The sequence below is a fragment of the Alligator mississippiensis genome, chromosome 1 (assembly GCF_030867095.1).
Source record: "Alligator mississippiensis isolate rAllMis1 chromosome 1, rAllMis1, whole genome shotgun sequence".
NCBI lineage: Eukaryota > Metazoa > Chordata > Crocodylia > Alligatoridae > Alligator > Alligator mississippiensis.
In genome coordinates, this window is record NC_081824.1 from 87909882 (window position 1) to 87927979 (window position 18098).

Sequence of the window (18098 nt, forward strand, 5' to 3'; positions counted from 1 at the left end):
TCTTTACAATATATTTGCTGGAGGATACATGATAGAGGGAACTCATACATTTCTTGCACCCCCGCTCCCAGGAAACTGTGGGATATAGTGCTGGACATGACGTTACCTTGGGTACATGACAGTCAGCCCCTAACCAGGCTCTGTTTCACAGGCCTAGGTGGCACTCTGTTTAAGTTCTTGGGTAAGATATGAACTTGTGGTAATTGGGGTAACTATGGCAAATATTTCCACTGTTCTTTTCTTCCCAGTCTTGTTTGATGTTATTGGTGTTGACTTTTAATTTTAAAAACAAAATGAAGCTGTTGAGCTTATTGGGAAATATGTTAGTGTTATGGTGTCTAAGTGTCTGACTGACAGGGACTAGGAGCAACCACATCAGAAAGGTACTTTTCTACTTTTTTCCTTGCAGAGTTCTAGGCAGAGTCTGGCGCTGGAGTTGGCTGTCATGTCCAAGTCTGTCAACTTTTTTTGTTTGAAACAGCAAGGGTAAGATGAACTGCAGGGTAAGATGGACTGTTTTGAATCAAATAGTCCAGTTATGATACCACTTCTTTTATCTTTTTTTTTTCTTTAATTTCCTTTTTGGTATTGATGTTGAAATTTTGGCATAACCTCAATTATTCTGGAAATGTGTTACCTCACTGGACAATTCCTTATTTAATATAATAAATACATCATAGTTTATTGGGAATAAAATAGTCCATCTTGCCTTCATTCCATTTTACCCAAGTAGTTAAAAAAATAATTGACTAAAAATAACTAAATACAACTGGTACAATGATATATAGATACTCAAATTTTTTTTAAATATATCATTTTTGCATAATCTTTTTCAAAGATTTTATATATATCCTTTGTGACAAAACTTGGAATTATTTTCTTTAAAATGATTAAGCAATTTCTTTCTATTAAATTATAATGCTATGGAAAAAAATCCATACAAGCTTTTTTATGATGATATTTTTGATGTAAATTAAGTTGAATTTCCTTGTTTTCAATAATTAAACACCAGAGAAGGTCATGTGCTACAATTTGTCTCATTAGACATTAAATTAGTGTTAATAATTATGCAAATTGCTACATAATGTCTATAGCCCCTTTGTTTTTGTGCCATGAGCAGGCAACTCCAGCAATGCATTATAATCTATCTTTATCTAGTTTACACATAACAGCCTAATATTGTCATTGCTGCTCTATCAAATTCAATGGGTGGCACAACCACCCATGTTTAACTGAAACTGTGGGGCTAATTATAGAGATGGGAGATGCTTTTTTTTTTTTACTGTGAAATTGCTAAATGACCCTTTATAACAATAGACATGGCAGAAGTCAAGGATCCTTTTGTACGCTGGGGTATGAAATGCTTTTCTTTGTATTTGCTTCTTTCAATGAGAGCTTATTTTTCTTTGACCAAAAAAAAAGTATTTTTTATGAACTCCTTAATGAATCTTTCCTAAGTGCTGTGAAGATAAAGCACTGTAGAAAGACTGAAGTGTTAATATTAATTTAGAGGCTTAACCCAGCTGTGAGCATTTACTATAAGCCTTTTTCTGAGAGAAAAAAAAGTAGGTTTAAGCAACAGCTTTTTTTCCTCACTTTCTTCTATCACAACACAATTAGGAAAAAAAGATAAAAATAGATTAGATCATTATCTGTACTTGGAGTCTCCCATTACTATACTTTGATTCCCACTACCCCAAAAACTCTGTTTTTGTAAGTGTAATCAATTTATGTGTGCCATTTGAGTTGTGTGTGTTTGGTACAAGCAATATGTAAACCTATAGCTTAAAGCTTTTTTTGCACAGTGATTTTCATTCTACCACTGTGACAAAAAGTGTTGAACTCTTGTTAATTGTTTTCTGTGCACTGGTTTCACCTTTCTCCCCTAATTTCTGTTAGGTTCTGAGCTCATGCCCAAAGCCCTCTCCACCAGGATAGTGGGAGGCATTTGGTGGTTTTTCACACTTATCATCATTTCCTCGTACACTGCTAACCTAGCCGCCTTTCTGACAGTGGAGCGCATGGAATCCCCTATCGATTCTGCTGATGATTTAGCCAAGCAGACTAAAATAGAGTATGGAGCAGTTGAAGATGGAGCAACAATGACATTTTTCAAGGTAAGCTCTTATTTTCTAATTGAAAGAGAATTTTAGCATGAATAGGAATTAACCCCGTTGAGTAGTTGTTGAGTATGTGATCTAATTCCAGTGTGGCTTTTGGAAAAAGCAAGAGAAACAATGCGTATAAAATTTCTCATAGCAAATAAAACTTCACTAATCATTTTCAACCAGAGAGTTGAATGGACTTGAATGCAATATATTGAGAAACCTGAATTCCTTGTTCAGGCAAATTTCCCATCACTGAGTGTGAGAGTGAATTTTGTCAGTGTATGGCTTATAGGGTTAGAACAATGATGTTACACTTAATTAAGAGTCTCTGTTCCTCTCCTTATATATCACCTCTTTGGGCACTGGAACAGCTGGGCTGAGCATACCTTGTGGACTGTTCATTTTTGAGAATGTCTGTTTGAATTGTATTTTAAGTTAATAAAAATCAGCTAAGACTCATTAAATCTCTTCCCTATTTCCACCTAGTGAGTAGGGCAATTCAGTTTACAACACAATGTTTCTTTTTAAATGAAATAAAGCATATGCTACATTATTTATTACAGAGAGAAGAAAACACTGTTTCTATAGTTCCTTCAAATACCTAGGTTGGCACAAATTAATATAAAGTGTGTACTCTTGGTCAAAAGTCAGTCTGGCCCCTAGGTTTTGATAAAGGATCCTAACATCCCCCTAGTGTGGGGTTGTAGTCAAGGCCTGGCTGGAACGTACCATACTGCAGAGTCCTAATTTCCCTGCAGAAACTGTTGCAAGCTAGTCCTTAGGTTTCTTTTACAGTAAGACCCAAATAGGCTTGAGCTGCCCCAGAGACAGTGGAACACAAGGATGAATTAAAGCCATCCTTGCACTTCTCTCTCCATATGCTCAGATCATAAAATTCACCACTTGTTCATCTGCAAGAACAAAGTAATCATTATCTAATATAATGATAGCAGTGGTGTTACCAGTGTATGTAGCATGTTTAAGTTTTGGAATACTCTTTAATAATCACCTTCTGCTTAGGAAAAATAAATTAAAAGAAAACAAAATAATATAATATAAAATAAAATAATCTTTAGTAACTGAGGACTTTGCAAGGCCCTTATCTTAGTATATTAGGAAGGTTCAGGATGTTTCCTTCAAAATATCTCTTTGAAAAAGTGCTGAAGAAATTGATGGAAGTGACTAATCAACAGGGATCCTGGTTTTCTCTGTTTTAAAATGGCAATTTCTGTGAGAAAAATTTGCAACTTCTCTTTTTAAAACCCCCCAAATCCACATTTTTCCATGATTAAAATGAAATACTACTGTATATGCAGGTATCAGTTGAACACAATGTTTTATTGATATATTTACAATTTTAAAGCCATTTGGAAGCCTACCAGTGCCTCAATCATTATAATAAAATACATTCTAAATACCTATATATTTTGGTGCTTGTCACTCCTCAGCCACAGCCCCCTGGCCCTGGTGATGCTCCTCAGTCTCCATTCACAGCACCCCCCACCTCCTGCTGGTGCCCCTCAATCCCCACCCACTGCCCCCTTCCCTCCAGCTCTACCAGAGGGGGCCCCAAGCTGTCAGGGCTACAGGGCCAGAGACCTGGGTCCACAGACCTCTACTACCTGCAGTAGTGCCCAAGCCCCAACTGCTGCTTGCGGGAGGCAGCAGCTGCTGTGATGGAGCAGAGTGGAACCCAGCTCCCCGCCACCCAGAGGCAACACAACCGGATTAAAACCCTTGGGTGGGGGGGGCGGGTATGAACTGCCCACTGTGGGCTTGGGCAGGGGGGTGGCACCCCGCTGTTGTGCACACTGCTAGGGTGGGGAATGGGGGGCACATGCCTCCCAGATTTGTGCAGAAGGTGGGTGCAGACTTTGGGCTTGGGGTTCCTCACCCTGCTGCCCTCCTCCCAGGGCCTCCATGGCCCAGTGGGTGGGACCTGACACAGCAGGGCAGAGCATGGCTCAGCACCACTACTGCAAGCTCTGCACCACCATGGCGAGCTGCTCTCCATGCTGCTGCCCTTGCTGCTCCCGAGCGGGCAGGGGGCACCTTGCTATGGCAGCACAGGGCCCACAGGAATGGCATCAAGTTTTCCTGCCTGGCCCTGTTCTGCACTGCCATGCCAGATCCCACCTGCCAGGCCATGGAGGCCCCAGGGGAAAGACAGCAGGGAAGGGAGCCCAAGCCCACAGCAGGCAGCCCTACTCCTACTCACAAATCTGGGTGGCACGTGCCCCTCATGTGCCACCCAGGAGTGTGCACAGTGGTGGGGATCCAGCCCTGCCTCCCCCCCCCCCCCCCCGATGAGCTGCCTGCAGTTCCATCCCGCTCCCCACCCGGACTCTATAGCTGTGCATGGCCTGGGGCCCCAAACCCATGCATCACCTGGGCTGGGCAGCAGACCCAACCCTGCACAACTCCCTCCCTCACTATGAGGCCCTCAATCCCCACTCCACTGCCCTCCCCCCCGCCCCCAACAGACTTACCTGAGGGAGCTGCTTTCATGAGCACAGGCACATGTCACCCCCTGCCTAACTGCCCTCTTCCCACTCCCCCCAGCCCCTTGCAGGCTGGAACACTGCCAGCCTGCAAGGGGAAACACACCATTTCCCACATTTTTCTCTTTTAAAGGAAAAAATCCAGGTTTTTCTTCTTAAAATGAGAAGATCCATATTTTTCTCCTTAAAGTGGGGAAATCCATGTTTTACTGCAGTGAACATAAAACCCGGATCCCTACTAATCAATTACAGCAAACTTGATGACAAGAAATATGTGACAAAATTCAGCAGGAAAAAATATCTTCAGAAAAGTTTAAAGAGTTAGACTTTTAAAAGAACAAAAATGATTAAAATCAAAGGACATAAAGAGATGCCACCAAGTATTTATTGAGTTACAAGGAAACACTACAGGGCTTTAATTTCATTTTTGTCTGGCAGAAGACTTTGATCTTGTACTCTTTCAGATTGGAAGGCTAAACTCTAAAATATTAGGAGGAATTTTTTACTTTCTGTCCAGTTGCCAGCAGCACTTTTCTCTGTCTGTCCTTAACTTTTTTCTTTATTTCTTGTTTTAGTTCTTTCTATTGCTCTTTCTTTTTCCTTTTCACTCCAGGCTCTGTTCCTCTCTCTCTCCTTGATTTGTCTCTCTCTGTGTCTTCCCTACATATTTCCCCAAATATACATTACTCTGATTACCTCTCTTTTATAAACACTTCCCCTTCCGTGCCTGTCCCCCACCTTTCTATGCATTGTTCTTTTCTATGCATCTCCTATTTGGTTTCTATTTTTTCTGTACTTTCCTTTATTTCTTTGTTCTGCATTACCTCAAAAGCTAGAAGAACATTGGCAAACACTAAAGCATTGGCTGTATTTCCTGCATGTGAATGCTTCAAAATGTATTTATTAAACTGGTACACAACAGAAACAGAACATCAGATCAGATCACACAATTCTGTATTGCTTTAGTACATTTTGGAAGCTTCCATTTCCGTAATGATATAAAGGGAAGTCAGTACAAAGTGTACATTCAGTTGGTTAACTTAAGGACATATTCTGCCTGTTGTTGTAGTGATTGCCAGTTTATTGGAGCTAGTGTGTTTTAGCTCCTTGTTATAATTTAGTGCCATAGAAGTTTGAAATGTACTAGAATAATGATTCTTGTACATTATTTCCCTTACTTTGGCAAGAGTAAAGAAGTTACAAAGTAGTATATACACTCAAGTAGAAACTCTGATGCTCACGATCAGCAGTCAGCTTCTTCCTAATTTTTTGTAATCGTGGGTTTTTGGTTTAAATTGGTATGAAATGAGATAGTAGCATTTTACACCTGGTGCAAGGGAAGGCATAAAAGCAGTTTAGGGATTCATACAATAGGTTACTGGAAACTAGGGGTGCCTATAATGTGTTCCGATGTGTTCTGATTAGAACATGGTGGAGCAGGCTCCATTAATTGAGTCTGCTGGAACATCCTAATTAGAACACTCCAGTGTGCTGCAGCATCTTGTGTATTCGTTGTTCTACATTTTAAAATGGTGGCAGAGGTACTTTAACTAAAGCTCATTGAACAAGCCTTAGTTAACCACCCTCCCCCCCCCCCCCCCCCACATTTTGAAATGCAGGACACTGAATATACGCTCCTCAGAGCCATTCTAATTCAAATGTCCTCTGCCCTCCCCCCACTTGCATAGGTACCCTAGAAGGCCTAGAAAGTCTGAAAGAGCATGCAGCATAGTATATCTTTATGCAGCAATGGTACTACACTCTGGCAAGGTACAGACATTATGCTTTTCCTGGAATAAGTGATCAGAAACTGGTCTATACCCATAACAGAACACAAGTTCAGCACACATAGATTGGTTTAAAGATGGCAGAATCCAATCTAAGATTTACCCCTTCCAGCACAGGGTGAATGTGTGTTGTGTTTACTACTGATCTAAACTATGCTGCTTGCAGAAAACCATGTAACTTAAAAAGGTTCCACCCCAGGCTTGTTGTATTGCTACATCTGTACAATCTGTACAATACCTCTGTATTGTTACATTATAGCATTACAGAAAGAATAATGGTCAGAAGGAAGGCATGAATGTAAGATGTCACAAACTATTAGGGCTGTCAATTAATTTTGATTAACACCCGCGATTTCACTGTTAATTTGATTTTGCTTTAATTTTTTTAATGCACGTTAATGGCTGCTGGTGATAGCGGAAAAGCAGCCCCTCTCCCCTCGCTGCTGCATGCTTCCTTGTGTGCTGGGGAAAAAGTGGCCCCTCCCACCTCGCTGCTATTTGGCCACACCCCCTCCTCCCCCCAAACACACACCAGCCAGCCATAATATAATCCTAACCAGTAATATATATATATATATATACACACATATATATATATATATATATTTAAAATATAGTTTACAGTTTTTGTAAAGCTATATCGATACAGATGTATTTACAAGTGGATATATAAATAGTTTTAAGAGAACCATTTTGTTAAAGTAAAAACAACCATAAATAAAACTGGGAACAGGAAACAGGAAAGGGAAACTATTTAAATACATTGTGAATTATGTCATTGGGGATATTAACAACTACGCTACATTATGAAGTTCCCCCATGTTCTGCAATTAGGATAAAATACCTTGGTTAAAAACCACCCTGGTTAAAGGAGCAGGTAAAAGGCATAGCTGATAGCAATGAGTGCTGTTTGAGAGGTAGGAAACAGGCAATTGCACAAGGAAGCTAAAAGAACCAGTACAAAACTCTGTGGCCTTTTACCAGTACAAGTAAATATAATAAAAATGGCATCTCTTTAGCATATCAGGACCTAGCAAAATCCCAATAATTGTATAGATGTTCTATTAGACTAGGATTATAAGGAAAAACAGAATTAACCTTTTTTTCCCAATGTATCTGGAAAGAAACAGAACGGCATATTCGTTTTTTATATTGATAAAAAACTTTATTCCATCAATAGTAAAACAATAACTATTAAATACTTAACTGGATAATCTGGAAGATATTTAGAAGCAGGGTGGTAATGGTAAAACCTTTCTATTTTCTATTTTCCATAAGTGAGGCAGTTAATGGAATAGTGTGTCCAGTTCCAGTGACCAACTTTCAAAAAAGACTTTAACACATTTTAGCTTTTGAATCAAAGGTAAAAGAATAAGCAGAAGTTTCTAATATATCTAGAGACTAAAGAAGATCTATCTAGTTAATTTATTTAAAGAAAGTTAGGGGGCCTGATAATGGCCTATAACTGTCTAAATCAAAATCTAGATTTCTGACACTTGATATCAATTTAATTTAGTAGAAACGTTATAATGAGATCCAGTAGTTTAAAGATGAAGCTAGACAAATTCTGTCTAGAAATGCGATGCATATTTTAACAGTGAAGGTAATTAGCCATTGGAAGAGTTTACCTAGGGAACAACTGGATATTACAATGCTTGCTACTTAACTCAAGGTTGGATATAGTATAGGGATAGCTCAAATAGTGGTTATGGGACAGATGCAGAGATTACAAGGTAATTAGAAGGCAATATTTTACAGTTAGGGTGGCCAAAATCTGGAACCAACTTCCCAGGGAAGTGGTCCTCGCCCCTACCTTGGGCATATTCAAGAGGAGGTTGGACAATCACCTGTCTGGGGTCTTGTGAACCCAGCATTCATTCCTGTCTGTGGCAAGGGGTCAGGCTAGATGATCTGTTCAGGTCCCTCCTGACCCTAGCTACTATGAAACTATGAAGGTGAAGATATTTGGCTTCTATTACTCAGGAGGTCAGAGCAGAGGATAGTGTTCCCTTCTAGTTTTAGATATAAAACAATTTCAGTAGGATTGCACAAAATGATTGAGCATGTAATCTGGTCCCCTGTGCATATGTGTTTCTGTCATTATAGCAAAATAAAGCATCTGAGCAAAACAGTGGCATTATGTTACAATATAATATAAAAGCTCCAGATGGTTTCTCAATGTTAAATGAAAATATGAAATCTTGGTAATAGTTATTAGTTCCAATCATAGTGAGGCACAGTAGCTGTCCTTTAGATTCACATTAATTTCTGAATGAATGATCTATATAGATCAGGGGTGGGCAAAATGTGGCCTGGGGGCTGGATGTGGCCTGCCAGGCCATTCTATCTGGCTCTTGGTGCCCCTAAAAAATTTAGAAAATTGATATTCATCTGCCCTGGGCTGCCTGTCATGCGGCCCTCGATGGCTTGCTGAAACTCAGTAAGTGACCCTCTGCCCAAAATAATTGCCCGCCCCTGATACAGATGCTCACTAAAATCTTCCCTTGAATATCTTTGGAAGTTAGTCAGCACTGAGGAGGAGCTAACAGACCCACATTATTTCTTGAAAAATCAGGACCATACACACTAACTGAAGGATTTTATACCTAAACCTAGAAAGAGTTAAACACTTTGAGAATGGGGAAGGGAGGACTTCACCAGCTAAAATCCAGATGCTGGGATCCAGCTAAAATCCAGAAGTATGCTAGGATTTGTACCAGCATATGTCCCAGGGGTCTCTTCTAAGTCTCCCTATCAACCTCTGTCTGACAAATCTGATTTTACATCTCCCTCTAGCACTTGCAAAGAAGAAACTTCCTTTTTCTTCCCTTGTTTACTCTAAGGCAGCTAAGGGATTAAGTCTCAAAAGTCTATACAGTACCTCAAGGTGAGTGGGTCTACACTATTCCCCAGCTTCTGCTTTTTAGCTTTCCTTCTCTGTGAATAACACAGGAAGCCTGTTCTGCTGCTGCTCAGAGCTTTCCCAAACAGTAGCATACTGAAAATTACACGATTCTTAACTATTTCATAACTTCTCACTGAGCATGTCTGCACATGCCCCTGAATGTGCAGTTGTTACTGTGCAGTCACTTAGTACTTGCTTCAGCAGTCCCGACATTTCTGCGCAATCCCGGTGGCATACAAGTTGTTTCTGCCTCTACTGTGCAGTAGCAACAAGCTACTGCATGGTAGCTCATTGCTACTCCGCAATAGTGTCAGCATTACAGTTCATGCCCACCAATGCTACATCGCCATAAGCTACATCACTGTAGCATCTTGTGTACACGCGCCCACTGAGTCCTGAATATAGATGGTAGAAGAATGGCAATTCAAGGTTTTACAATTAATTTTCATTCTATGTGGAAATAAAATAAAAAACCTTTTTGCATTGTGTTCTAGTCCTTGTTTCTGGATCAGAGAAGTTAAGGGGTTTTTCATTTGAGTTTATGCCCCTTGTAAGATTAGAAAATCTACCCTTGAAAACTTTGTTAAAATCAGTTTTGTTCTGTGAAATATTTGGGTTTTGCTTACATGTTTTTCATGAAAAAATGTGTGAGAAAATCAAACCAGCTCTTTTTGTGAATAACAGCTGTAAAACTGACCAGAGTTGTGTTTATTTCACTCTGCTGCTGTTTGACCAAGCTGTAAGTGCTACAGCTTTCTCTCATCATTGTCAGTAAAGCACACTACAGTACATACACTTTGCAGGTAGTTGACAACTGCAAGATTATATTTGCATTCAGAAAGCTAGTTCTTTTCTTTTAAATGAAAGCTTAAATTTTGTAAAAATCCCCCTCCCCACCACATGCCATTAGCTAGGGCACTGGTTCTCAACCTTTTTTAGACTCAAGGTACTATAACTTTTCTTAATTCATTACAATAGGTAAAAAAATAACATGACTGGAAACAATTTTTAAACAAACTGGAAAACACAAATATGAATAACCAGAATATGATTAATGCTACAACTGATCCTGGCAGTGCCCCAGTTGGGAATCACTGCCATGTTGTTATGGTTCCTGTCAAAACAGGATCTGAATACCCCAAATCTTGAATGTATTTATCCCTGGACTAATCATAAGCCACAGAGATCCCCTCTCCCTCTAAAGCTCTTAAGGTATCTAATGGCACTTAGGAGGTTAAGTGTGAGGTCTAGAAATTGGAATTTTTAAATACAAAATAAAATACCTTCTATGAGCAAGGACTTTGTGCAAAATATCACCTGTAAGATTTATAATCGAACCATAAGTGTCCTAGCTTGGGGATAACTTATTGTTTTTAGCATACTGCCTAAAAAGGGAGGGGAGAGGAAGGGTGAAGAGGAAAATAAAAATGATGGGGCACCCCTATAAAATAGGGTGAGAGGAGTCTCTCTCTGCTGAATGGAGATGCCTTTGTAGGGCTTCTGGTTCTCTGCCATGGGAAGGGTCCTGCTGGCTGGTGTGGTGCAGTGCAGGGAAGCACAGCCTGGTAGCAGCTCCAGCCAGCTTGCTCTGGGCCCTAGTGACAGATTCCCTTCTGGAAAAGCCTCCTGAAGTGGGACCTCCTGGGATCTCCTACCTGCCACGGGGACTGGAAGAGAAAGACTGCCCCTTCTCCCCTCTACCCAAGCTCCTGCCTCACTCTTACTGTCAGCCTTCATTATAGCATATTATAAAAATGAGAGGTGGATACCTTCCTTGGGTTCCAAAGAACGCTGGATCCTGTCCAATAGGGCTGTGTGAAGCTTCAATAGCTGATTCGATTTGGAGGAGATTTGGGTTGATTCAGGGACCAAATCTCTGAATCTGAATCAAATCAGGCAACCAAGTAAAAGCTTAGAATTGATTCAAGGCATCCAAATTGGTTCAGAAAAAGGTTTGAAAAAGATTTGGCCCATTCGGAGATTTGACCATAGACTGAACAGGCAGCTGACAGCTGCTTCCAGCTAGTAAGTCTATTGGGGTTGGGGGAGGGGGGAGGGAAGGGGCATAGGGGAAGGAGGGATTGGGGCTGGGGGTGAGACAAGCTGCCCAGCCAGGGCAGGGGGCACATTACTTGGAGAGGAGGAGAGGGGGGTGCAGGATGTGGTCACAGGAGCACTGGGAGTGGGGACTCTGCCCTGCTGTCGCTTACCCAGCCAGGGTGGGGGGGGAGTGGGATGTGGGTGCAGCTCGCTGCAGGCCAAAGGGGGCAGATGGCAGCAGGGCGGAGCCCCTGTTGCCAGTGCTGCCACACCTGCATCCTGAACCCCCCTGCCCTGGCTGGCAAGCGGTGGCAGGGCAGAGCCCTGCTCCTAGCGCTGATGAAGGTGCAGCAGTGCTGGAAGTGGGGGCTATGCCCTGCTGCCACCCAGAGTGAGCTGCACCTGCATCATACCCTTCCCCACCCCATGCCAGATGGGCAAGCAGCAGCAGGGCATGGTCCCTGCAGCTTTCTCTGCTGGGGCAGAGGCAGGCACAGCCAGAGGAACTGCAGGACAAGCCCCCATGGCTGCGCTGCCCAGTCCCATCCCTTGCCCGGCCCAGCGTTCCTCCTGGCAATTAAAAATAAAGCATCCTACTCACCAACTCTGGCAGCAGCAACTGGTGTCTCTGAGTGCTCATGGCAGAGCCCCCCCCCCCACAGTGCAGCACAGTGGGGGGGCTGTGGGGATCGCCCCCTCCACTTGGCACTCACGTGGCAGCTGTCACATTGTGCGGGTGCCATGCGGCTAGGCAGGGTGCCGTGCGCTGTCTGGGACCTGGGGCAGCTCCATGTGTCAGCCAGAGCCAGCAGCACTCAGCTTGAGTGGCCCCAGCTCCCAGGCAGTGTGCAAAGCCCTGCCAAGCCATGTTGCACTTGTGTCATGGGGCAGCTGCTGTGCGGGTGCAGAGTGGGAGGGGGGCGATCCCCGCTACCCCCCGATGCCCCGCACTGCATGGGGGGCTCTGCCATGAGCATCCAGAGGCCCCAGTCACTGCATCCATAGCTGGTGAGTACGGGGTTGTGTGAGTAATGGGGTCAGGCAGGGAGGAGCCGCAGGAGCACCTGCAGCCAGCTGGAGGAGCCGCAGGAGAACCTCCAGCCACCTGGCTATTCCTGCCTCTCCCCAGCCAGTCTGAATCACCAAATATCTCTGAATTAGTGACAAATCTTCCAAAGCTGATTAGGCCAAATTGATTCAGGACAGTGATCCGAATCTCCAAATCGAATCACTGTCCTCTGAATCAGCTGAATCCAAATCGAATTCTTCCCTATTCACACAGGCCTACTGTCCAAAGCCATTTCAAGGTCCAGTTCTGTTCTGCATCGTTTTGGAAACAGGTGAGGTGGGCTAGCTTGACCCTAGGAGTGTGGGTGGTATGGCACTCCTGAAAGGTCACACAGCAACCCAGGGTGCCACATCACCCTAGCTGAGAATCACTAATCTAAAGCAAAGATACCTGTTCATGCACTTATGTAGCTATGGTTTTTGTTTGATTGTTTGTTTGTGTCTATCTTCTAGGAAATAGGTTTAATTTATAGCTTCATTTCATGGATAGGGAATGTAGGAACCAGGAGAAGATGAGTCTTTCTCAAGGTCACACAGCCAATCAGGGCAGACAGGGACCTAGTTTGGGAATCCTGACTCCGAAACTGAATATTACTTGAAAGATCATCCTTCTTCTATTTGCTTCTATGGGTTCCTTTCCCTTTTCTCCCTCCTTTCCCTTTTTCTAGTTCCAGTTTCTCTACATCTTTTTTTCTCTATCATTTTCTCTGTTTATCTAATCCTCTCTTCTTTCTCTCAAAAAAGCCTTTTCCCAAAATGATCTCTCTTCTCTTCTCTTCTCTTCTCTTCTCTTCTCTTCTCTTCTCTTCTCTTCTCTGTCCCTTGTCTTCTTGATTTTCTTTTTTACCCCTTCACTCCTGCATCTCATACTGTTCCTTCTGGAATATATTACTGCTTAGGGTTTGACAGCAAAGTGCCAGCAATCCACTCTTTCCTAATTCTTAGCTTCCTGTCAGTCACTGAGGCCAGGTACAGAATTTACACTTATTCTACGATAAGTGTGCAGAAAGTGGTCTACAGCTATAACCAAAGAGACAGTCAGGGCGCACAGAACACTGTAAAAATGGTGGATCCTGCTCTAAGATAACCCTGGATGGATGCGGTATGAGAGAGAGGACACACAACATATTTATTATGTTGCAGGTCCATCTTACTACATAGATACAGTGAAATAAATGTGTGATGCACAGTCTGTGTAGGAAACAACTCATACCTGGGAAAATTACCTCTCTAAAAGGATCAGCAGAGCCAGTGAGGGTAAAGAGATGGTAGGTGATACAAGATGATAAAATTTTAGTTATCACATGGCTTCATAGAACTCTAGAAAGACAATAGAGGACTTCATATTATAGCTGCATAGACACATAGTTGGTGTATGTTGACACAATTTGAGGCATGCAGTTAGTCAGGCAGCCTACATTAGCCCTAGGTAAAGTGGTTAGAAAATTTCAACTTGATGCTATGGGAAGATGAGAGACAGGACCCCAGGGATGGTAACTGTATTCATACCAAGATGTTCAAGTGTAAATCATTCTTAGTTAGTGGCTTAGCATGCAATATACAATTGCTGGTAGGGAACACTGAAAGGCCTTAGCAGTCTTTGCAAGTCTATGGTATGCGGGGTTCAGTCCATCCCCCAGCTCTAACTTCTGGCAGGTAATTTAATCTGGCTTTCTCTGTACTGGAGATGGTCAGTCAGGTATTCAATATAGATGTCCCTTGACCACCACATGGTGTCAGATACCATGAGGTGTCTCATCAATTTTGAGTAGCAGCAGGGCAACCTGCAGGCTTCATGAGGCTCTCATTGCTTGAGTCCCATGTGTCTAATACTTATAATATACCAACAATCAACACCTGCACTGTCACATCATACCCCCTTCTCCCTCAGGGAGCTTGGATAAGTTTTGCTCCCTTGGCTTTGATGAAAGCCTGCCACTGGTTCTCAAAGGTGATGCTTATGTTGATAATGATCTTTTTATTATCCTTGTCTGTTATAACAATGTCCGTTGTAGCAAAACCTGCTAGCAACAGAACCATACATAAACGAGCCTTTGAGGAACATTCTTTGAGGTAATTTTTCCTTCTTAATCTGGTGTCAGAAAGAAGATCTAATTTATATGAAGGGCCTCGTTATTTTTCCAGGAACAGGAAAAGCAGGAACTAAGACAACTTTGTGCCATCTTGTTGTCTAACCTTTTTTGGGGGGGGCTGTGGGAGGCATCTCGTCTCTGCCAAAAATTAAAACATACATTTATCTACCTGTTGCCATTCGTGATTGTTAGAACAACTGAAAATAGCTAGAGCATAGCAGGGGTTCATCCAGCACTTTCCAAGGGTCCACTATTTCCTATATAATCTTTACACTGTGGGCTGTCATGAGATCTGTTAGCTTCCTCTTTTTTCAGACATATCTTGTTAAGTCAACCCAATACATTTTATACTTGTAAGGACAATAATAATGTATCCAACATGCAGTACCACTTATTTAATAGAAAGCCATTCCAAGTCAGTCTTGGGACATAAAACCTTTAGTTTATATTCCTCATCTTCTCCTGTCTCCAACAACAACTCTTACAAACTTGCATTTGAATGCCTATTCAAAGAAGTAGATATAGCTTTTCAGTACAGACTTCATGACCCACGGTAATTACAATATTAAAGTACTTACGATATATAATAAAAGTACTTGTGATATAAATAAAGTACTTATGATAAAGTATAACTACTAGTTATTTTAAGGGGAAGTAGTAAAGAAAAAAAAAAGAGAAGCTGACCTTAGGAAAAATCTCCTCTGTTTTGGGAATGAATCAATATTGCATCAATGTTTTCCACAGCTTAGGTACCATCTGTTTTCTCTGTATCCCAAAATATTCAGGAGGGAAGGAATTTCAGACTGCCCTCCGCAGTAAACTATAATTTTGCCAAAATTCAGTACCTATGGTTCAACCTGGCTTTAGTAGGCTTAAATGCTTTCCAGAATTGAGCTACATGAGAATGTCAATAAACACAGAAAAAAAATACCAATTCAGACCTTGCATTTGTGTTAATTTTCAAACTTATTTTCTGTATTAATAGGAACTCATTTTCTAATACATTATCTAGTGATATCTGGCACCATAAAACATAATGAACCTGATTATAAGCAAATCTGTCAAATTACTTTAACCAGTCTATACAATAATTAAAAAAAAGCATTCAAAGTACATCACCTAGCTTTTAATTTCTTAACTTTAATTGGACAGACCCACAGGGTGTAAGAAATTAATATCTCAAATTGTTATATCTCTCAAACCACACACAACAATCTATGATCATTATACATTCCTTTCCGTGCAAGTTAAACATCAAATCTTATCTGTACCATATACCCAGGAGCTCAGGTCCTAATTTCCATCATTAGCTAAAGACAGGAAGCTCCATCACAATGTGATTCTTCAAGTTTGTTACAATTGCTGACAGTGAGCATGGCCTCAAGAGGAAAGAAAACATTCTTCTATTTAGAGGGAAGTATTGTGGGTGTGTTTTGAGAACATATAAAGTAGGGTTTTTGCTGTTTTGTGTCAGTTGAATCATTATCCACTGCTGTAAATTGGCCCTGAACACACTTGTCAGTAGCTTGTTTTAACTAGGTGGGTTCACTGTCTTGGCAGGGTGCACTGTGTTTGAGGGAGTGGAGGGTGGGTGTAATTGCTGATGGTACTTGTGTGCAAACTGTCCTCCTCTGTTGGAATTTCGGTGTAGATATCATTAACAGGCCCTGGATACCTTTTATTACACTTCACTTGCCAGGGATATTCCTTTTTTGGGCTCTCAGATTGCCTTAGCTGACTGGGTCTGTCAAAAAGAAAAAGTGGATTCTAGGGCCTGAATGTAAATCTTGGTGCACGGTTTTTTATTCTTTATCTTCTCATGGGATTATGCAATTGTCTTCATTCCTCATATTCTACCTTGGAGCTCCCCAAAAACCTTCTTTATTTTTTGAGCTGTTTGTGTGCTGCTTAATTTTTATCTTCCACAAGCAAGGATGTCACCACCCTGTCCCCATTATTCTTTTTCCCCAAGCCAGCTTCTTTTTCTTTCTGTTTTCATCCGATCATGGCTAGGAACAGACATTACACCTAAACCAGTTAAGGTATCAGAAACTGGTTTAAACCTATATCAGAACAGGTGTTCAGTGCACATAAACCAGTTTGAAAATGGCTGAAACTGGTTTGAGATAAACCTGGTTGAATGTAGCATCAGACTTAATTGATTTGGCTCAAACCTGTTTATGCAATATCTGTCGCAGCCCTCTTGCTGGTTTAAGATAAACCAGACTCTCCCAGCATCCTGGCATGGTCTCTGGGCTGGGCAGGGCTCTTTCCTCCCCCTGCTCCCTTGCTGGAGCTCCAGCAGAGACTGCAGGTACAGCAGGGTCTGCCTGGCTTCCCCCTGCCCTACCCTACTCCCCACCTGCTGCTCACAGCTGAGGCAGGAATCTCCCCCTTCCTCCTTCCCATCTCCCATAGCACAGATCCCAGCTCCATGGATCCTAGGTATGTGGTATGCTAGCTAATGCCCAGAGGTGTCTGTGTGTCTCTCCAATTTCACTGGGGCAGACAGAACAGTGACTGCTTAGGGCATTTTGGAACTAATCAACAGGTCAGCTGGTAAACTGTTTAAGAAGAGTTTTAACTAATGGAGAGAGGGTATTGTTTTGCTGATGGGGTGATAAACACTGTTCTCAGCACCCTGTTGGCTTTTGCCTGTCAGCTTGCTGAAGACAGTATAAAGAAGGAGGGAGGGAGATTGAAAAGCTCTGTACTATCAACACATGCATGGGCTGCACACACTCCCCCTTGCCTCAGAGTGCTAGCAAGTCAGCCTCAGAGGCTGGGGGCTGGCAACACTCCTGCCCCTTGAGCAGCCAGCAGGGGAAAGCCTGGGATGGTCCAGACAGACCTCCCTAATCAGAAGTCTTGTGGGGGCCTGGTCAGGCCCCACTCAGCTCAGTGCAAGGGAAGGGAGGACTGCTCTAGCACCCCCCAGCATCTAGCCTGAACCACTGCAGGCATGTGCCTGAATTTCCTCAGTCCAGAGAAAATGTCTGTGTGGTTACAAACCAGTTCAGCCTAGCCAGGTTAGACTAACCTGCAAAGATTGAATCAATTCAGGCTCAGGCTTTTTGAATGTCTGTCCCTAGCCCATGACTGAGGTTAGAGTGGGAATTGGGAACCACGGAGAACTTTTACACCACAAACAGGGACCTATTTAATTTCAGTGCTAAGCTTTGTTTGAGGCATTGGCAGTTTATCTACTGAGAATGCTTGTGCTCTCAGAAGTAGTGTTAATAAAATGAACTTTTCATTGTTTTCAGAGCAAACACATCTGTCTCTGAGTAACTAACCCAAAGTTTGCAGATTTGATCTATGACTCATTCAGACTCTGTGATTCAGGAACCATTTGCCAGGCTGAACTGTCTCTCAGTTCCACCAGTCTGCTATGCAGTGAGATCCTGCTCTGTGAACAGCTTTCAGAGTCTGGCATTGAACTCCTGCCCACTGAAGCAGCTTGAGAGCCTCCATTCATTAGCATGGGTGAACTTGTGGTTCCGCCTTGTCAGTTTATATATGATACTACCGAGGTGTTGTCCAACTGCATTAGCATTGCTTTGTGTATGAGAAATGTTTTCAGTGCCAAAATTGCC

General features: G+C 42.2%; 1 protein-coding gene across 1 annotated transcript in view; it reads left to right on the forward strand.

Annotated features, from left to right (window-relative positions):
* GRIK2 (glutamate ionotropic receptor kainate type subunit 2) overlaps nucleotides 1-18098 on the forward strand; it is a 687728-nt gene that overhangs the window by 526852 nt on the left and 142778 nt on the right. Inside the window, exon 14 of the mRNA XM_014611075.3 lies at nucleotides 1900-2117. Coding sequence (XP_014466561.1) covers nucleotides 1900-2117 — 218 coding nt within the window. The remainder of the gene's footprint in view (nucleotides 1-1899; nucleotides 2118-18098) is intronic.